The sequence below is a fragment of the Choloepus didactylus genome, chromosome 2 (assembly GCF_015220235.1).
Source record: "Choloepus didactylus isolate mChoDid1 chromosome 2, mChoDid1.pri, whole genome shotgun sequence".
NCBI classification, from domain to species: Eukaryota; Metazoa; Chordata; class Mammalia; order Pilosa; family Megalonychidae; genus Choloepus; species Choloepus didactylus.
The window spans coordinates 179,953,310-179,976,399 of record NC_051308.1 but is presented as its reverse complement, the minus strand read 5'-3'; the positions used below and the strand labels follow the sequence as shown (position 1 = coordinate 179,976,399).

At 35.7% G+C, this 23,090-nt stretch overlaps 1 protein-coding gene across 1 annotated transcript in view; it reads left to right on the top strand.

The window, feature by feature from the left end:
- Window positions 1–23,090, top strand: part of LEPR (leptin receptor) — a 66,590-nt gene that overhangs the window by 20,165 nt on the left and 23,335 nt on the right. The window contains exons 4-6 of the mRNA XM_037816490.1: window positions 10,222–10,430; window positions 14,322–14,467; window positions 19,082–19,226. Coding sequence (XP_037672418.1) covers window positions 10,222–10,430; window positions 14,322–14,467; window positions 19,082–19,226 — 500 coding nt within the window. The remainder of the gene's footprint in view (window positions 1–10,221; window positions 10,431–14,321; window positions 14,468–19,081; window positions 19,227–23,090) is intronic.

Sequence of the window (23,090 nt, the reverse complement as noted above, 5' to 3'; positions counted from 1 at the left end):
CTCAATAAATTTAAAAAGATCGAAATTATTCAAAGCACATTCTCTGACCACAATGGAATACAATTAGAAGTCAATAACCATCAGAGACTTAGAAAATTCACAAATACCTGGAGGTTAAACAACACACTCCTAAACAATCAGTGGGTTAAAGAAGAAATAGCAAGAGAAATTGCTAAATATATAGAGATGAATGAAAATGAGAACACAACATACCAAAACCTATGGGATGCAGCAAAAGCAGTGCTAAGGGGGAAATTTATAGCACTAAACGCATATATTAAAAAGGAAGAAAGAGCCAAAATCAAAGAACTAATGGATCAACTGAAGAAGCTAGAAAATGAACAGCAAACCAATCCTAAACCAAGTAGAAGAAAAGAAATAACAAGGATTAAAGCAGAAATAAATGACATAGAGAACAAAAAAACAATAGAGAGGATAAATATAACCAAAAGTTGGTTCTTTGAGAAGATCAACAAGATTGACAAGCCCCTAGCTAGACTGACAAAATCAAAAAGAGAGAAGACCCATATAAACAAAATAATGAATGAAAAAGGTGACATAACTGCAGATCCTGAAGAAATTAAAAAAATTATAAGAGGATACTATGAACAACTGTATGGCAACAAACTGGACAATGTAGAGGAAATGGACAATTTCCTGGAAACATATGAACAACCTAGACTGACCAGAGAAGAAATAGAAGACCTCAACCAACCCATCACAAGCAAAGAGATCCAATCAGTCATCAAAAATCTTCCCACAAATAAATGCCCAGGGCCAGATGGCTTCACAGGGGAATTCTACCAAACTTTCCAGAAAGAACTGACACCAATCTTATTCAAACTCTTTCAAAACATTGAAGAAAATGGAACACTACCTAACTCATTTTATGAAGCTAACATCAATCTAATACCAAAACCAGGCAAAGATGCTACAAAAAAGGAAAACTGCCGGCCAATCTCCCTAATGAATATAGATGCAAAAATCCTCAACAAAATACTTGCAAATCGAATCCAAAGACACATTAAAAAAATCATACACCATGACCAAGTGGGGTTTATTCCAGGCATGCAAGGATGGTTCAACATAAGAAAAACAATCAATGTATTACAACACATTAACAAGTCAAAAGGGAAAAATCAGTTGATCATCTCAATAGATGCTGAAAAAGCATTTGACAAAATCCAGCATCCCTTTTTGATAAAAACACTTCAAAAGGTAGGAATTGAAGGAAACTTCCTCAACATGATAAAGAGCATATATTAAAAACCCACAGCCAGCATAGTACTCAATGATGAGAGACTGAAAGCCTTCCCTCTAAGATCAGGAACAAGACAAGGTTGCCCGCTGTCAACACTGTTATTCAACATTGTGCTGGAAGTGCTAGCCAGGGCAATCCGGCAAGACAAAGAAATAAAAGGCATCCAAATTGGAAAAGAAGAAGTAAAACTGTCATTGTTTGCAGATGATGTGATCTTATATCTAGAAAACCCTGAGAAATCGACGATACAGCTACTAGAGCTAATAAACAAATTTAGCAAAGTAGCGGGATACAAGGTTAATGCACATAAGTCAGTAATGTTTCTATATGCTAGAAATGAACAAACTGAAGAGACACTCAAGAAAAAGATACCTTTTTCAATAGCAACTAAAAAAATCAAGTACCTAGGAATAAACTTAACCAAAGATGTAAAAGACCTATACAAAGAAAACTACATAACTCTACTAAAAGAAATAGAAGGGGACCTTAAAAGATGGAAAAATATTCCATGTTCATGGATAGGAAGACTAAATGTCATTAAGATGTCAATTCTACCCAAACTCATCTACAGATTCAATGCAATCCCAATCAAAATTCCAGCAACCTACTTTGCAGACTTGGAAAAGCTAGTTATCAAATTTATTTGGAAAGGGAAGATGCCTCGAATTGCTAAAGACACTCTAAAAAAGAAAAACGAAGTGGGAGCACTTACACTCCCTGACTTTGAAGCTTATTATAAAGCCACAGTTGCCAAAACAGCATGGTACTGGCACAAAGATAGACATATAGATCAATGGAATCGAATTGAGAATTCAGAGATAGACCCTCAGATCTATGGCCGACTGATCCTTGATAAGGCCCCCAAAGTCACTGAACTGAGTCATAATGGTCTTTTCAACAAATGGGGCTGGGAGAGTTGGATATCCATATCCAAAAGAATGAAAGAGGACCCCTACCTCACCCCCTACACAAAAATTAACTCAAAATGGACCAAAGATCTCAATATAAAAGAAAGTACCATAAAACTCCTAGAAGACAATGTAGGAAAACATCTTCAAGACCCTGTATTAGGCGGCCACTTCCTAGACTTTACACCCAAAGCACAAGCAACAAAAGAGAAAATAGATAAATGGGAACTCCTCAAGCTTAGAAGTTTCTGCACCTCAAAGGAATTTCTCAAAAAGGTAAAGAGGCAGCCAACTCAATGGGAAAAAATTTTTGGAAACAATGTATCTGACAAAAGACTGATATCTTGCATATATAAAGAAATCCTACAACTCAGTGATAATAGTACAGTTGGCCCAATTATAAAATGGACAAAAGATATGAAAATACAGTTCTCTGAAGAGGAAATACAAATGGCCAAGAAACACATGAAAAAATGTTCAGCTTCACTAGCTATTAGAGAGATGCAAATTAAGACCACAATGAGATACCATCTAACACCGGTTAGAATGGCTGCCATTAAACAAACAGGAAACTACAAATGCTGGAGGGGATGTGGAGAAATTGGAACTCTTATTCATTGTTGGTGGGACTGTATAATGGTTCAGCCACTCTGGAAGTCAGTCTGGCACTTCCTTAGAAAACTAGATATAGAGCTACCATTCGATCCAGCGATTGCACTTCTCGGTATATACCCGGAAGATCGGAAAGCAGTGACACGAACAGATATCTGCACTCCAATGTTCATGGCAGCATTATTCACAATTGCCAAGAGATGGAAACAACCCAAATGTCCTTCAACAGATGAGTGGATAAATAAAATGTGGTATATACACACGATGGAATACTACACGGCAGTAAGAAGGAACGATCTCGTGAAACATATGACAACATGGATGAACCTTGAAGACATAATGCTGAGTGAAATAAGCCAGGCACAAAAAGAGAAATATTATATGCTACCACTAATGTGCACTTTGAAAAATGTAAAACAAATGGTTTATAATGTAGAATGTAGGGGAACTAGCAATAGAGAGCAATTAAGGAAGGGGGAACAATAATCCAAGAAGAACAGATAAGCTATTTAACGTTCTGGGGATGCCCAGGAATGAGTATGGTCTGTTAATTTCTGATGGATATAGTAGGAGCAAGTTCACAGAAATGTTGCTATATTAGGTAACTTTCTTGGGGTAAAGTAGGAACATGTTGGAAGTTAAGCAGTTATCTTAGGTTAGTTGTCTTTTTCTTACTCCCTTGTTATGGTCTCTTTGAAATGTTCTTTTATTGTATGTTTGTTTTCTTTTTAACTTTTTTTTTTCATACAGTTGATTTAAAAAAGAAAGGAAAGTTAAAAAAAAAAAAAAGAAAAACAAGGAAAAAAAAAAGATGTAGTGCCCCCTTGAGGAGCCTGTGGAGAATGCAGGGGTATTCGCCTACCCCACCTCCATGGTTGCTAACATGACCACAGACATAGGGGACTGATGGTTTGATGGGTTGAGCCCTCTACCACAGGTTTTACCCTTGGGAAGACGGTTGCTGCAAAGGAGAGGCTAGGCCTCCCTATGGTTGTGCCTAAGAGCCTCCTCCCGAATGCCTCTTTGTTGCTCAGATGTGGCCCTGTCTCTCTAGCTAAGCCAACTTGAAAGGTGAAATCACTGCCCTCCCCCCTACGTGGGATCAGACACCCAGGGGAGCGAATCTCCCTGGCAACGTGGAATATGACTCCCGGGGAGGAATGTAGACCTGGCATCGTGGGACGGAGAACATCTTCTTGACCAAAAGGGGGATGTGAAAGGAAATGAAATAAGCTTCAGTGGCAGAGAGATTCCAAAAGGAGCAGAGAGGTCACTCTGGTGGGCATTCTTATGCACACTTTAGACAACCCTTTTTAGCTTCTAAAGAATTGGGGTAGCTAGTGGTGGATACCTGAAACTATCAAACTACAACCCAGAACCCATGAATCTCGAAGACAGTTGTATAAAAATGTAGCTTATGAGGGGTGACAATGGGATTGGGAAAGCCATAAGGACCACACTCCACTTTGTCTAGTTTATGGATGGATGAGTAGAAAAATAGGGGAAGGAAACAAACAGACAAAGGTACCCAGTGTTCTTTTATACTTCAATTGCTCTTTTTCACTCTAATTATTATTCTTGTGTGTGTGCTAATGAAGGTGTCAGGGATTGATTTAGGTGATGAATGTACAACTATGTAATGGTACTGTAAACAATCGAAAGTACGATTTGTTTTGTATGACTGCGTGGTATGTGAATATATCTCAATAAAATGAAGATTAAAAAAAAATAAAAAATAAAAACAGATAGCAGGCTAGGTTTGTCCAGTGAGCTATACAGTTTGCTGACTCCTTGCCTAGAACATTCAAAAATTAGTTTTAGATTGATTCCTGGAGATTCATGGTGAGCTGTCTGTTGGGATGGTTTAGAGGCTTTCTGAAAGGAGATACTTCTTTTTAACAAATTATTAATTGCTATGTAGTGTAGTATTATATATTACACATACCATGTATCTTCATTATTACATATATAACAGTCATAATATATAATTTTATTTATGTGTATTAAGTAAAAATGGAATTTATTACATAGACAACACAGCAGTGATGTAATGTGAAAACATGGAGTTAATCTAATTTGTAGTCAGCCCCCTTCCATAAATATCCTCTGTATTTAGAGAAGGATGGCATTGTCAAGTCCATCTAAAGTAAGATAATGTGATTATAAATTTTCTTTTTATTTAAAATTAGAAAAGTAACACTAGAATTTCCTATACTGTTGAACTATTAGTGGAAATCTATGGCTTGTTTTGTGTTTAATTTTTGCTTTAAAATTTGAGAGTTCTTGAGTCATAGCATAATGCCCTACAAGCATGTTTCTGTCATAAAGTACCACAATTTATTTAGTTAGATCATACCCTTACAGTAAAAAGCTTTAATTTTAATATTTGAAGAAAATACATGAAAAGCCTGGCTCGATATTTTTAAAAATCTCATTTTATTGACTTTATGTCAAGATTTAGGTAAAATTGAAAGTGCTAAATCATTCCCTCTCCAATTCAAAACAATATCTTATGGGTGTAAAGCCCTTTAAAGTTTTTGGAAATACTTGTATATGATTATTTGTCTTTGATCTTCACAACAAACTTGTAAAGATAAATGGTGCAGGAATTTTCTCCATTTTACCAATTAAGGAAATTGAGGCTTACAAAGACTTACTTATTTGTCTATGATCTTATGACTCTTGAGTGAAAAGAAGGATCGACTTTAAATCTCTGTCTTAATTTGGTGTTCTTTTGTAGTAATAATATCCTTTTTTTTTTTTTTCATTTTTATTGAGATTGTTCAGATACCATACAATTATCCAAAGATCCAAAGTGTACAATCACTTGCCCCTGGGTACCATCATACAGCTGTGCATCCATCACACTTAATTTTTGTTCAATTTTTAGAAACTTTTCATTACTCCAGACAAGAAATAAAGTGAAAGATGAAAAAAGAAAAAAAGAAAAGGAAACTCTAAACCTCCCCTATCCCTAACCAACCCCCCTCAATTGTTGACTCCTAGTATTGATATAGTACGTCTGTTACTGTTTATGAAAAAATGTTGAAATACTACTAACTGTAGTATATAGTTTGTAATAGGTATATAGTTCTTCCCTATATGCCCCTCTATTATTAACTTCTAATTGTATTGTCATACATTTGTTCTGGTTCATGGAAGTGATTTCTAGTATTTGTACAGTTGATCATGGACATTGCCCACCATAGGATTCAGTTTTATACATTCCCATCTTTTGACCTCCAACTTTCCTTCTGGTGACATATATGACTCTGAGCTTCCCCTTTCCACCTCATTCACACACCATTCGGTGCTGTTAGTTATTCTCACATCTTGCTGCCAACACACCTGTTCATTTCCAAACATTTAAGTTCATCCTAATTGAACATTCTGCTCATACTAAGCAAGAGCATCTACATTTCTTCCACAAGGCAGGAGGGAGAGTCAAAGAAGGTAGAGAGGCAAAAGAAAGAGGAAACAAAAAAAATGACAGCTAGGAAGCAGCAAAAGGAAAAATAACCTTAAATCAAAGTAGAATAAAGAATCAGACAATACCACCAATGTCAAGTGTCTAACATGCCTCCCCTATCCCCCCCTCTTATCTGCATTCACCTCGGTATATCACCTTTGTTACATTAAAGGAAGCATAATACAATGATTCTATTAGTTACAGTCTCTAGTTTATGCTGATTGCATCCCTCCCCCAATGCCTCCCCATTTTTAACACCTTGCAAGGTTGACATTTGCTTGTTCTCCCTCGTAAAAGAACATATTTGTACACTTTATCACAATTGTTGAATACTCTAGATTTCACCAAGTTACACAGTCCCAGTCGTTATCTTTCCTCCTTTCTTGTGGTGTCTCACATGCTCCCCATCTTTCTCTCTCAACTGTATTCATAGTTACCTTTGTTCAGTGTACTTACATTGTTGAGCTACCATCTCCCATAATTGTGTTCCAAACCACACACTCCTGTCTTCTATCACCCTGTAGTGCTCCCTTTAGTATTTCCTATAGGGCAGGTGTCTTGTTCACAAAGTCTCTCATTGTCTGTTTGTCAGGAAATATTTTGAGCTCTCCCTCATATTTGAAGGACAGCTTTGCTGGATACAGGATTATTGGTTGGCGGTTTTTCTCTTTCAGTATCTTAAATATATCACACCACTTCCTTCTTGCCTCCATGGTTTCTGCTGAGAGATCCGCACATAGTCTTATTAAGCTTCCTTTATATGTAATGGATTGCTTTTCTCTTGCTGCTTTCAGGATTCTCTCTTTGTCTTTGACATTTGATAATCTGATTATTAAGTGTCTTGGTGTAGGCCTATTCATATCTCTTCTGTTTGGAGTACGCTGCGCTTCTTGGATCTGTAATTGTATGTCTTTCATAAGAGATGGGAAATTTTCATTGATTATTTCCTCTATTATTGCTTCTGCCCCCTTTCCCTTCTCTTCTCCTTCTGGGACACCAATGATACGTACATTATTGTACTTTGTTTCATCCTTGAGTTCCCGGAGACGTTGCTCATATTTTTTCATTCTTTTCTGCATCTGCTTCTTTGCGTGTAGGCTTTCAGGTGTTTTGTTCTCCAGTTCCTGAGTGTTTTCTTCTGCCTCTTGAGATCTGCTGTTGTATGTTTCCATTGTGTCTTTCATCTCTTGTGTTGTGCCTTTCATTTCCATAGATTCTACTAGTAGGCTTTTTGAACTTTTGATTTCTGCCGTATACATGTCCAGTGCTTCCTTTACAGCCTCTATCTCTTTTGCAATATCTTCTCTAAACTTTTTGAATTGATTTAGCATTAGTTGTTTAAATTCCTGTATCTCAGTTGAAGTGTACGTTTGTTCCTTTGACTGGGCCATAACTTTGTTTTTCTTAGTGTAGGTTGTAATTTTCTGTTGTCTAGGCATGGTTTCCTTGGTTATCCAAATCAGGTTTTCCCAGACCAGAACAGGCTCAGGTCCCAGAGGGAAGAAATATTCAGTATCTGGTTTCCCTGCAGGTGTGTCTTAGAAAATTGCTCCACCCTTTGATGCCTAGGGTCACTGTGCTTTTCTGCCCAGCAGGTGATGCCTATTAGCCTATAATTCTTGACTGGTGTGAGGAGGTATGGCCGTGTTCCCCCAGGCTCTGGGGTCTGGTTCTGAATGGAAAGGGCCCCACCCCTTTCCTCCTAGAGAAGACAGATCCCTCAGGTGGAGATCATTAGCATTTCAATGGTCTCGCTCTCTGCTTGTGGTGTCTCCACCCTTCCCAGAGTCACAGCCCTGGAAACTGAAAATGACTGGGGCTTTCTCCACTGAGCCAAAGAAGAAACAGATAGTCCCCTTCAGACCCAGTCCAAGGCAACCCTCCGGCTCTCCCAGGTCAGTCGTCACCCAAAGCCTCTGTCTGTTTTTTGGGGCTGCGTACCTGTAGTGAGCAGTTCACACTCGCTACTTAAAACCCCAGTTGGAGCTCAGCTGAGCTGTATTCGCTTGCTGGGAGAGAGCTTCTCTCTGGCACCATGAGGCTTTGCAGCTCGGGCTATGGGGGAGGGGGTCTCCCGAACTGGTTCCGCAGGTTTTACTTACAGATTTTATGCTGTGTTCTCGGGCATTCCTCCCAATTCAGGTTGGTGTATGATGAATGGATGGTCTCGTTTGTCCCCCCGCAGTTATTCTGGATTATTTACTAGTTGTTTCTGGTTTTTTGTAGTTGTTCCGGGGGACTACTTAGCTTCCACTCCTCTCTATGCCACCATCTTGCCCTGTGAGTCAATAATATCCTTTTATACAGTGCCCAGTAGACTGCTTTGCACACATTAAAAATTCTGTAAATGTTGTTAATTTATTGATTTTCTTAAAGAAACAGAAATAATGTCTTAGGAAACATGAAAATCTATCATAATTCAAAACATTTACATGTGGTGGGGTGTGTGTGGCAAGACCATTTTTTTTAATGCTGAAGCTTTATCTGAATGCTCATGCATATGCTAATTAGCACACTTTCTAAAGCAACACTTTCTCCACACTGAATTTTTCATTACTATATTTATCAGTTACAGTTTTTATTTCAAAGAACTGCAAGAATTGTGCCTAAATAGTCATACTATATACTATCCCCAAGTTCTTTTAAAAGCATAAAATGTTATGGATCTAAGGCAGCAGATGTATACGCACAGAATGGGGTAGCTTGAGCAAGATAGAGGCATATGAGATAGTTACCTCCCTCACTACCCCCACTCTTATTTACACTAAGGCTTAAAATACTTAAGGGTCCCGTGAGATTAGAAAATAAGCTCTGTTATCAGGGACATGAATGTTCTGAAGTGTTATGTCCTCTTGAATTTACCTCTTTGTCTTTATGAAATAACCTTATTTATCCCTAACAATATTCTTTGCTCTGAGGTCTACTTTGCTAATAAACTGTCTTTTGACTAATCTCATAGTAATATATCTTTTTCCATTCATTTACTTTGAACTTATTTGTGTTTTTATACTTGAATTGGTTTATTGTAGGCAATTTATAATTGAGTCTTGCTTTTTTATCTAATCTTATAATGTCTGCTTTTGAAACGTGGTATTTAGACCATTTGCACTAAATGTGATTAATAATATATTTAGGTTTAAGTCTATTATTTTTAAAACTTTTTTCCTCACCCCATTTGTTCTTTGTTCTCCCTTTCCTCTTTTCATCTCTTTTTTGGATTGTGTAATTTTTATTACTTCATTTAATCTCCTTTGCTGGCTCATTAGGTATTACTTGTTTTATTGTTTTAGTAGTTGCTTTAGGATTTATAGTATACATCTTTAACTTGTCATAGTCTATCTCTAGGTGATTATACCACTTCAGGTAGAGTATAAGCACATTACAACTGTATACTTATATTTCTCTCCTCCCAAGCTTTGTGCTATTGTCAGACATTTTTCTTGTTTGCATGTTATAAATCCCATAGTACATGGCTATTATTTTTACTTTAAGTAGTCAATAGATTTTTACCCTCTTAGTTACCATTTATGGTGCTCTTCATTTCTTTGATAACCAGATTTTCATCTGCTATCATTTTGTTTTTGGCTGAAGGACTTCCTTTAATATCTTTTATAGTACAAGCCTGATGGTGATGAATTCTTTCATTTTTGGTATATTTGAATAAAATCTTTATTTCATCTTCACTTTGAAAGATATTTTTGCTGGGTATAGGATTTAATGTTTGCAGTTTTTGTTTCCTTCTATTGCTTTAGTGTTGCTTCACTTTCTTCTTGCTTATATAATTTCTGGCAATTAACATGTTTTAATCCTTATCTTTATGTCTCTATATGTAATATATATTTTTTTCTGGGTGCCCCTTAAGCTTGATTTCCAGAATACCTTACCACAATTTGGATTTAGCATCCTTCTTTTAAACCTGTCCAGTATTTTAACATCTACATTAACTTTTTTGCTTTTATTTTTAAATATAGGTCTGAAGACTTAGAATATTCATCACTGATCCCCGAGAAAGGCAGTTTTCAGATTGCTCAGTGCAATTGCACTGTTCACGAATGTTGTGAATGTCATATGCCTGTGCCCACAGCCAAACTCAACTACACTCTTCTTATGTACTTGGAAATTACATCTGGAAGAGTAATTTTTCAGTCACCTCTAATGTCAGTTCAACCCATAAATGTTGGTAAGTTGTACAAAAAAAGATAATAGATCTACAAATAAGCCATACAAACAGGTTACAAATTGTTTGCAAAAGTTTTCACTAGTTTACCTCACTTTGGCCAATTCTGTAATGATGGTAAATCTAGTACTAGGGAGTATTATTAGCAGCTTTCAAAATGATTTAAAAATAGTGTAGATATTTCTACAATTGTAACTTTAATTATTTTTTGTAGACAGTTTCAATTCTTTAAATCCTGGGTCTGTCCAGTCAATATGTATTGTTTGTATATAACTTTTTCACATTTCAGATAACTGCTTCTGATAACTGAAAGCCTTTTTTTTTAACCTCATTTTTATTCCTTCAATAAATATTTCTTGGAGACTCATATGTGCCAGGTGCTATATTAGGAGCTGTAAAACAGTGGTGAATGAGCCAAGGTTCCTGCCGTATAGAGCAGGTACAACCAATAGTGGGCAGAGACAAACAATAAAGAGGTAAACAACAAGTGATTTATTATAAAACCTGATTATAAGGAAAACCCAATAGGCAATGCCCACATTTTTGTAGTGCAAAGATCCCCGAAACTTCTTTTGATAAGCTTGAATGTGTAACTACAATGTGTATAAAATTTGTATACAATGTATATAATACTGGAAAATGTTAATGTAAAGTATTTAATTTATAATTCAGTTGTATACACGTTACATTAAATGATAGGATATTGATTTAGCAGTGTTACTATTTTCTACTTACATTTCCTGAGACAATCATATTCAAACATTTTATCTACATCTTTACATTATTGGTTTTGACATCACTAGAGTCACTTTTTCAGATATCTGACACAATTTTCCACACTACTTCACCTTCACTTTATTCTGATTACTGCAGATATAGCACTTTCTGTATCTGTGTATATCACATTTTAATATTAGAACTTTCAAATAACTTGTCCTCTAGGGATGTATTTGTGATCTCCACAACATAATTACGAGAATATCCAAGCCATTCAATCATTAAATTATACCACAGGAAAAAAATGGCAAAATCTATATTAAATATCATTGTCTTCTCTTTTTAAAACCAATTTTATCAGGTGATTTTAGAAGTATTTAGAGCCTGTATTGAACTGAATTGTTTTTCAAAACAAAGTAATGAGAGAAAGTGCTATGATATACTTTATAAGAACTTGAAAAGGAATGTTGTCCTTCTTGAGTGATAATTTTGGGGAACAACTTTCCTTTTGTTTGGGCCTAGATGGTAATATTGAGAACTGTAGTGACATGAAAGAAATAACACAGTGGTGTGATGGAGACTGTCAGAATGGGGGCTACTACTTCAGTTATGGAGGTCAAAGAAGACCTTTTTCAGAAGGCAGCATTTGAGCTGAATGAAGAAGGAACAGTCATTCAAAAACCCAGAGCAAAAGATGCTCCAGGGAAAAGAATATCACTCACAAGATCTCTGAGATGGAGGTAGCTTGGTAGTTTTAGGAACCAAAAAGATGGCCCTTGTGTTTGGAGTGAATGAAGTGTGAAAATATTAGGAGATGAGGTCAGAGAGAGAGAGTCCAGATCAGTTCAGCTTTTATTCTAATTGCAATGGAAGCTTTTGAACTAGGAGAGTTATATGACCGAGTGTGTGTGTGTATGTCTAAAATTTACTTTACACTGTGGAGAATGAAATTAATTGGAAAGGGGGGAGAACAGACAATTGCAAGAGAAGAAAAAGAGAGCCAGATAGGAGGCTTTTGGAATAGTCCTGTTGGCTTAGGGCTGTAGCAGTGAAGAAATAAAGAAATGATTAGATTTGGGATCTGTTTGTGTGATGGTGCTGTACTGGATTTTCTAGTGGATTGGATATGGGGTGGGAAAGACAGAGTAACCAAGGATAACACCTAGATTTGGACCTGACCAGCTGGGTGAATGGTGATACTGAGATGGGGAAACTGAGAAGATGAAGTGTGTATGTAGAAATCAAGAGTTCTGCTTTGGACACAATGAATTTGAGATTCCTGTTAGAAACTCAAAAGATGTAGAGTATGCAGCTGTATTATGAGTCCAGAGTTCAGAAGAAATATATTGTTGTAAGTCATGAGTATATAGATGTTTAAGGGATTGTTCAGATCACCCATTTAGGCAGAGAGAGACTGAGCGGTGATCGGTGAGAAAGGAGGTTTAAGAAGAGTGTGGTGTTCTGGAAGCCAAGTAAAAAAGTATTTCAAGAAGAGTGTGAGTAGCTGTATGGAATGCTTCTGAGAGATGGAGTAAAATGAATCAAATAATTTACATTGGGTGTGGCAAAGGGTAGTAACCTAGATAAGAGCAGTTGCAGTGGACTGACAGGGAAGAAGACCTGTTCAAAGTATTTGAGTAGGAAATGGAATGCAAAATGTAGAGAGTAATGACAGCTCTTCTGAGGAATATTGATCTGAAAAGAAGCAGATAGATGATGGTATACTTAGGATTGGGTACATTGGAGATTAAGGGAAAATTCCCTTTAGTAATATTAAAGCATATTTTTATATAGATAGGAAATGAACAATATTCTGTAATTTTATTCATTTCTTTTGGTGTCTTCATTTCATCTTGGTTTTGTTCATGGGAACACAGTAAATTTGACTGTGTTGTTTCCAGATTTTAGTAAACACTAAAATTTACTAAAGTAAACTTTAAAATTAGGTGTCACTACTTTTAAGTCACTAATATTTGTAATATGTCACATAAAGTAAAACCTCATTAGTTTTGACTAAATGGAAAGTGGGAAAACTATGTCTAAATTCCTGAAAATACAGAATGTAAAAAAAAATTTATATACCATATTATTTCTTGAAAATAAAATCCAAATCAGCAAATGTTTCAGAGTAATGATTTCTATATACATGAATAGTTTCTGTTAATTGTAAAAAAAAACCTTACAAATATAGAAAAGCACAAAGAAAAAAATGCATCATCTATTTTCTATCATTTTGGCATTCTTCCTATTTTTAATACATATTTATACTGATCCTATTTATTTGTTAGTTTAACAAACCAGAAATCCAAGTATGAACACTGTTTAATAAATTTGTAAAAAACTTATTAATATTAAACATCTTCAATATTCTTCTGCAACATCATATTTAATGGTTGTATGGATTTCCATTATAGGGATGAACCATAATTGATTCAATCAATCCTTTATAGTAAGTATGATATTTGAATTGTGACTATAAATAGTTTAAAAGTTTTGCTGTATGTTTAAAACTATAAATATACATATATAGCCACAAACTTATATACACAAATACATATACATACATAAAAACACACATATGCATTTGAACTTAGAAATCATTTACCAAGTTAAATTCCCCATTAGGTGAAGAAATACCATCCCCATTTCTAGTGACATGCCAGGGTCTGCCAGTGATACATGTATTGCATGGGAAACATTCATGCCATGTGTTGAGTAGGTGTTTCTGGATTGTTGTAATTCAAAATTAATAGATTTGCTGAATTTTGGATAGTTGTCTGCATTTTCCAAATAGTGTTCTGCAAAACACCTTTTCCTTCTTACCCACTAAAACAAGTAGGGTGGGCCCGGGGCAGGCTTCAAATAAGTTTGGAAAATGCTGGGTTAAATAAAGTTAATTTTTATAGCATGAATTCACATTCATCAAAATACTCTCTTTTACTGATTTATAGTTTTTACCATTCAGAGGAATGAAATAAAGATGCATGGGTTGCTATGATGAGAGTAGATCCAGTATGATAGTTTGGTTTAGGTTCTGTAACTAACCCTTGAATAAGGTCACCTTTAGGGTAGCTGAAAGGAGAGGTTATACTGAAAATTCGTTGTAACATTATTTTACTCAGACATGATTATCATGAAAATTGCTTGACTTAAAAGTATTCTTTTCTTTTTCTTAAGTGAAGCTGGATCCACCATTAGGTTTGCACATGGAAATCACAGACGGTGGTGATTTAAAGATTTCTTGGTCCAGCCCAACGTTGGTACCATTTCAACTTCAATATCAAGTGAAATATTCAGAGAATTCTACAACAAAAGTAAGAGAAGTGAGTATAATTTAGTAAGTCTAATGAAAAATTTAAAAGCATCTAAAGTACAGGCAAGACCCCTTTATGTCCGATAAAAATTGCCCTCTTCATATCAAATGTGCTTGTTCCTTCTACAGCAGAATAAGTTATAATTTAGTATTATGCCACTGGCTTTCATTGAAGAGCAGCATAGGAAATGACCACATGAATGTTTTGTGAAACACTTTTAGAACAATTGTTTCATGTGGCTCAATACCTTTTATATCAGGATTCATATATTTTATATATTGAAGATCACAGTAAATTTCTCCCAGAATATAGTGCCACAAAAAAGTTCCTCTTCCAAAAAATGTTTGTGTATATTTGACCGACCTTCCTTCCTTCCTTCCACCTTTCCTTCCACCCTTCCTTTCTTCCTTCCTTCCCTCCTTCCTTCCTTCCTTCATCTATCTAGTCATCTACCTAATCTTCTATCTATATCTGTCACCCTATCTCTTTACACAGATACACACACACGCACACACACATATATATGGCTACATGGCTACAGTGAATCTACTTACAAAAAACTTGACTCCCATAGTTATAATTTTTCACATATAGCCTTCACTTATTTCTGATTTTACATGTCAACCTTCATTTTTATTGCTCAATATATTTGTACACATGCAGTGAATGCACTTTTTTAAAATTTTAATTTTATTTTGAAATAAATTCAAACTTACAGGAACAGTTGCAAAAACAATACAAATCCCATGCACAGAACTTCAGCATACCCCAACCCTCTCCCCCGATACCCTGATCCACCAACTTTAACATCCTGTCACTCTACCATTTCTTTCTTTCCCTCCCTCCCTATCTATCATCCATCATCTATTGCTGTCTTCTGAACCTATGAGAGCAAGCTGCACACATCCTTGAACAAACAATATAATTCACATATACATTTCCCATGAACAAGAACATTCATTTATGCAATCATGTTAAGCGCAGCTAAGAAGTTAAAAAAATTCAACATTGATACAAAGCTTACATTCTATATTTAATTTTTTTCTTATGTCCCAGCTGTGTCCCTTTGAGCCTCCTTTCTTCCATCCCCAGATCCCATCCAGGATCATCCTTGGCATTTAATTGTCATTATCTATTTAGACTGTCTTTTTTTTTTTCAATTGTGGAAACATACATACAGCATAAATCTTCCCATTCCAACCCCTCCCTAGCATTCCATTAGTGGGATTAATCACATTCACAATGTTGCAATGCTATCACCTTCCCACCATCCATTACTAGAAATTTCCCCTCAACCCAAACAGAAACCCTACACTCATTTCTTATTAACTCCCCAATGCCCCTTCCACCACTTCTCGTAACCCATACTCTACTTTTCATCTCTATGATCATATTCTCTGATAATTTCTTTGTGTTTACTGTGGAGCTTAAATTTAACACCTTTAATCTATAACAATCTTGTTTTCTTTGATACCAACTTAACTTCAGTAGGACATGTAAACTATGTTCTTATACTCCTCTATTCCCCCACCATTATGTAGTTCTTGTCAAAAATTACATATTTTATATTGAGTTCAAAACCACTGATTTATCATTATACCTTATGTCTTTTAGATCCTGTAGGAAGTAAATAGTGGAGTTACAAATCAAAAATACAGTAGTACTGGTATTTTTATTTAACGTGATCTTTACTGGAAATCCTTATTTCTTCATGTGGTTTCAGTCAATTGTTTGGTGTCCATTCCTTTCAGCCTGCACAATTCCCTTTAAGCATTGCTTATAGGACTGATCTACTGGTGATGAAGTCCCTCAGCTTTTGATTATCTGTGAATGTTTTCATCTCCCCCTCATTTTTAACCTCCAGGTGTTTGTGGATTTTCTAAGTCTCTGATGGTTATTGACTTCTATTTGTATTCCATTGTGGTCAGAGAATGTGCTTTGAATAAATTCAATTTTTTAAAAAATTTATTGATTCTTGTTTTATGTCCCAGCATATGGTCTATTCTGGAGAAAGTTCCGTGATCACTAGAGAAGAATGTGTATTCTGGTGATTTGGGATGTAATGTTCTATATATATCTGTTAAATTTCTCTCTCTCTCTCTCTCTTTTCTTTGTTTCTCCATCAGTAGGGCTCTCTTTGGTATCTGAAGTAGGGCAGGTCTTTTATTAGCAAACTCTCTTAGCATTTGTTTGTCTGTGAAAAATTTAAGCTCTCCCTCAAATTTGAAGGAGAGCTTTGCTGGATAAAGTATTCTTGGTTGGAAATTTTTCTCTCTCAGAATTTTGAATATGTCATGCCACTGCCTTCTTACCTCCATAGTAGCCACTAAGTAGTCACTACTTAGTCTTATGTTGTTTCATTTGTATGTGCTGATTTGCTTGTCTCTTGCTGCTTTCAAAACTTGCTCCTTCTCTTCAGTATTTGACAGTGTGATCAGAATATGTCTTGGAGTGGGTTTATTTGGATTTATTCTATTTGGAGTTCGCTGGGCATTTATGCTTTGTGTATTTATATTGTGTAGAAGGTTTGGGAAGTCTTCCCCAACAATTTCTTTGAATACTCTTTCTAGACCTTTACCCTTCTCTTCCCCTTCTGGGACACCAATGAGTCTTAAATTTGGATGTTTTATTTTATCTGTCATATCCCTGAGATCCGTTTTGATTTTTTCAATTTTTTTCTCCATTCTTTCTTTTGTTCTTTCATTTTCTGTTCTGTGTTTCTCGAGGTTGCTGAGTTGTTGTTCAGCTTCCTCTAATCTTGTACTATGAGTATCCAGACTCTTTTTAATTTGGTCAACAGTTTCTTTTATTTCCACAGGATCATCTATTTTTTTTTTTTTACTCTTGCAATTTCTTCTTTATGCTCTTCTGGGTCTTCTTCATGTCCTTTATATCCTGTGCCATGCTCTCATTGTTTGTCTTTAGTTCTTTGATTAATTGCTCCAAGTACTGTCTCCTCTGATCTTTGGATTTGGGTTTTTGGGTTTGGGTTATCCATATTGTCTGGTTTCATCATATGCTTTAAAATTTTCTGTTGTTTTTGGCCTCTTGGCATTTGCTTTACTTGATAGGGTTCTTTTAGGATATGAAGATTATTGAAACATCAATCTCAAATTTTTCAGATCTACTGCTTGGTGGTGTACACTTTCTCTAACTAACCAGCGGATGGCATCTGCGAGTCACCTATTCCCCTTAAGTCAGTCCTCCCCAACTTTGTCTTTGTGGTGTGTGGGGGTGTGATTCTTGTGGGGTTCAATTGGTGCACCAAGTTTGGGTGTTGTTGGTGCTGTCCGCCATGAATGTGGGGCATGTGTCTGAGTGGTTAGGGAGGCAGGGCAGCTTTAATAATCAGACCTCCCAGGTGCTCCTGGAGATGTAAGGCTGTTCCAAGAGTCTAAACCTTCAGTTCAGTCTCGCCACAGACTGTCTCTGCCACTGACCCACAAGACCTTGGTATTGGTATATGGTCCCTGGGATTTCTGAGTGGGTCCCTCTTCCCAGCCGTGCCTTCTTAGGGCCTCTGCTGAGGGATGGCTGTGCTATGTCACAAGTGTGCTCCGTCCCTCAAGGGAAGTTCTGGGCTGCCGGGCCGTGCAGGGGCATTCCCAGCCTGCTGTAAGGATGGCTGAATGGGGTGTGTTAATTTCCCCCTTTTTTCACAGCTCCGCCTTCCCAGCTCCGGTACAATTAGCTGTGGGTGCACTAAAGGCTATTGTCCATGGCTGATATTGTGGCATGTGCTCATGTTGCTGGAAACACTTTCTGTCACACTGGGTCCCTTGGTGCATTTCTGAGCTGTGGCACCTGCACCAGGCAGGAGCGTTCCTAGCCCGCTGTGAAGATGGCTACAAGGGGCATGGTTCTTTTCCCCCTTTTGGCTCACCTCTGCCCTCCTTGCTCCGAGACAATTAGCAGCGAGTGTACAAAAGGCTATCTTCCACGCCAGATATTGAGGCATTCGCACAGCCCATTCCTGCCACGCTTCACTGTGTGGTTCTTGCTGCCGTATCTACAGCCACTTTTGGGTTTTTTTTGTAAAAAAGAACTAGTTCACCTCCAAATACCAACCCATGGTTTCCCCACACTGCAGCATAGCAGCCAGACATTCAGCAGGCTCACTCACTTGTTTCCAAATACAGACTCCCAGTTTCACCAAGTGTACGGTCCCTGTGGATTTAGCAGACCTTATCCAGCTGGTGCATTGTTGGAACTGGTGTTCTGGGTCATTTTCTGGCTTTTATCTAGTATTTTTCATGGAGATGTTTTTTTGCCCTGTCTCACCTAGCCGCCATCTTAGAAACCGTGAATGCACTTTTGCTGTAAAGTGTGTCAAATCCTTTTTTTCACTCATTAAGTATTTTATAAAGCACTGCCTAGGTGCCAGGAACTGTTTTAGTTGCGTCAGGATGCATTGGGAGAGTTGAATAGACTAAGAGGACTTGGAAATGCTGGTAGGTGATTGTGGGTTGTAATAATAGATGGAGGTCAGTGTTGGCCTTGTAGAGTGACCAGTGGAATATAAGATTTTAATTCTTTAAATTTGTTAAGACTTGCTTCTGGTCAATTTTGGTAAAGATTTCACATTGACCTGATGCTCTGATGTTTTAAAATAATATTTAATAGGTTGCTGAAATTGTCTTATCTACGTCCCTGCTAGTAGACAGTGTGCTTCCTGGGTCTTCATATGAGGTTCAGGTACGGGGCAAGAGACTGGATGGCCCAGGGATCTGGAGTGACTGGAGCTCCCCTTATATCTTTACCACACAAGGTAGGTTTTATGATTTTTAGTATAGTAGCTTCTGTTGAGAAAGAAATGTATTAACTGAATTTGCCTTTAGCATTTTATGAGCATCTTAAATTTTGTAGCAGTAAATAAAAAGGAACAGTATTAACTTTTAGCTTAAATTTTGAATGCTTGTTGAAAATAATTGTGTAAGAGCTCTTATGTTTATGTGCTTCCAGAGTAGAATATTGTTTAATTATTGTTTTAGTCCAAAAAGATGAAAAATTAAAATAAAAGTTACAAATTAACAAAGCTAGGATACTACTTGTATTGGTATTTCCTTACTTTACATTTGGAAACCAAATGTATTTTTTGACATATATTTCAAATATTAAATTTTTATGTTATATTTTACATAATATAAATTATTTTCACTTCAGATGTTTGCATTTGAGAATTTTCAACTTCAATTTTCATATTTTTAAAGTTATTTTTTAAATCAAAATCAAAATGACCACAGTTTTTTCACACCTCCTCATTAAGAAGACAGATGAGGCAACCAGCCAAAGAGCCATTATGGAGATAGCAAGTATCATGAAATAGTAAAACACTAAGAAAATATTTAATATAATTAATTAAACAAGTTTATTTATCAATTCCTATTTAAAAAGCATTGGTTAGTCAAAAAGCAAATGACTTTAGAGTCTGACAGAATTTTTAGTACTGCTCCCACTAAAATTCAACCCTCTATGCCTCAATTTCTTCATATGTATAATGGGGATGTTGTTTTAAGGACAAAATGAAATAATGCACACAAAATTCTTACCACAGTGCCTAGCCCTTAGTAAACACTCAGTAAATATTAGCTATTATCAGATCTTATGAATCCATAATCTCAATATTCAAAATAACAATGGCTAATGAGGGTGAGAGTTTGACATGATACATAACTTGTTTAGCACATGTAAAATTGTGAGAAATGCTAAGTAGCAGGAACAATTAATTGTGTGTGAACAGATTTAGAAGACATTAATTTATCATCTCCATTTCTCAAGTAATTATTGAGTATCTACAATGTGTATAATATGATACTGAAAATTTAGTTTTGAATTTTTCTGTTTCTAAGGAAGCCTGAATCATCTATCTTCAATTGGGTATCATTGATTAATAGGTCTTAATGACTAGCCAAGCAGTGGGGGATAAATTAACAAACATCAAATTTCAAACAATGTCCTGTTTGAAGGATTTTGTGCAGTGGGAAGGTGTAAGGTGGGGTTGGGAAGGAGGGGAGTTTTACAAAGGAAATTTGAAGGCATAGTCTCTACGCCCACTGAGTGACCTGTGGCCTGCCTCCTTTTTTCACCTTTTGGTGAAATGTTTCTTTTTCTTCCACAATAAAATGGCTTTGTTCTCTAATGTTTTCTTCTTAATGAGACTTAAAAATGTACTCTTTATGAAGAAGAAAGTTCTAAAAGAATCAACATGGTTTTTCAGTTTGCTAGGATTTAAGAGTTGTATGTTAAGATCTTTCTAGAATAATGATCTTTGCAATAATATGTTCTCAGTTGGATTAAGATGAGAAGTTTTAATCCAATATAACATAATTGTTATTTTTGTTACATTTCACCTAGTAGTTTGTTTTAGATTGTTGAACTTAGACGTTTAGGTCTTTGGATAGATATATTTGTTATTTTTAGTTTTGTTTTACTTTATACAAAAATCTCTTATACTTCTCTTACTTTCCTAATTCAAGTTTATACCATATGTGAGATTTGGTTTCTTAATATATTGGATCATATTTTGTGCTTTCACATATAATGTAATTAAATTTATAAATAGATGTTACTATAAAGAATATGTACACATATGTATGTCCTTCCATATGCAAATATTTAATGTTTTGTGCATATGAAGATAATAAATATGTGTTTTGTAGAGAAGAAACTTTGCCAGTTTAATTGCTTGTACAATATCCAACAACATTACCATTCACAGTAAACCTTTTACTTGTTCACCACTCTGACGTTCTTCCAGGCAATATAGACATCCCAAACAGAAAATTCTGAAAATGAGTGAACAATGTATCTAAACAGTGAGCAAATTAGTTGTCACAAAGGAAAGAATTGGTTGATTTAACATTGCGTGTGAAGTTAAGCTTATTGATTTAACAAATTTGCATAGCTTTAATGCTATTGAGTGGTACAGTTGACTGTAAAGGGGAAGACAGAAACTGACTAAGTAGAAAGCAGACTAGGGACACTAAGAGTAGAGACCAAGGCTCTTACACACTCCCAGAGTTCCTAAGCACATTTCTCTATTACAGTTTCATCTCTGTAATGATGATCCTGAATCACAACTACAGTGTATAATTAGATTCAAAATTCCCTGTGAAATAATAGTAATAATAATTATTATTAGTATAATAAGTGACATTTATAAAATACTTCCTGTGTTTCAGGCTCTGTTCTAAGTGTTTTACATCTATTGTCATTGTATCCTTTCAGTACCTATGAGAGCGCTTCCATTATTCCGATTTTATAGATAAGAAAATTAAGAAACAGAGGTTAACTGACTTGTAAAAGTTCACACAATTAGCAAGTAGCAGAGCTGGCAGTCTAATTGCAAAGTCCATGTTTTCAACCACTAACAAGGCAGATAAGTGCATAGTGTATAACTATACAAGATTTCTGGTGGCACTAAAAATTGTGATTCTCAAAGCAAGGAAGCAGTAAGGTTTCATTATGGAGAACATTTTTTGGAATTCCTCATTTCCTTGATAATACCTGATAAATGAGGTTTTAGAGTTTAGGTTTTTTAGGTTTAGGATTGCTGAATTACCTTTGCAGCAATTTCTACACTTCCCAGTACATACTACACTCAAGGTGTGTCACACTCAAGGCGTGTGAATGGTGTGTAACAGCAAGCTGTGTTTCTCCAAACTGATTTGGGTCCTTCTTTCTTAAGTGTAGATATTTTATGTTATCAGATTCTAGTCCCATTTTTCACCACCAAGTGCTATAATGGCATACCTCAAAGAGAAACCTTTGTAAGATTGAGGAATTGATTTACAGAGTGAATTATCACACCTGCTTTAACATTGCCAAACACTTTGCTGAATAGAGATTGCCTGATGGATTGCAGCCAGGGCAAACAAAATATTATAGCTAATATGCTTTACTCATTAATGCATTAAACTCAATCTACCAAGTACACAGTTAATGAAACATTGACTATTCCTAATCAAGGAATTCTTACGGATTCTCTAAAATGAATTGACTGGGTTCTTTCTCTTTAGCTGTTGGAAGGTCTTGGATTTTTAGAGAAAAGCTAGGGCCTTTGCCTGAACTTACAAAGTACAAGAATATTGCAATTAGGTTATGTACATACTGAAAACAACTTTAGAAGTGCCAAATTCTTGTAATACTTTTACTAACTGCATTTTTGTTCTGAAAAGAAGAGGAAAAACAAATATTAGGCAATTTCTACATTTCACGCTTGGAAGCTCTTATAATGGGTTAGAGAGAACATTTTCCCCTTAAAGAAAAATAGTTACATCTTAAAGAATAATAAGTCTATTTTTTTGAGCTAGAATAAAAAAAAAACAGCGTTTTAAATAACTTTAAACTGTTTTGATTAATGATTTATAGCCTTTTAAATAATTCACCAATATTTATCAATAAATTTCCTCTTTTAATAAAGTTCTTTAATATAGATTCTGACTGTATTTCTGCTTGGTCATGACAAGGAAATTACTATTGTTTTCTTATTTTACAAATTACGTGTTGCAAAGTTACTCATGAGAATAAAGCATATTTTTTCTTATTTTGCAAGTTAAGTATTCAACATACCTCATTTCATCAATTTCAATGTTTGTTCAATATAAATTTTTAAAATAGTCAGGTTTTTATT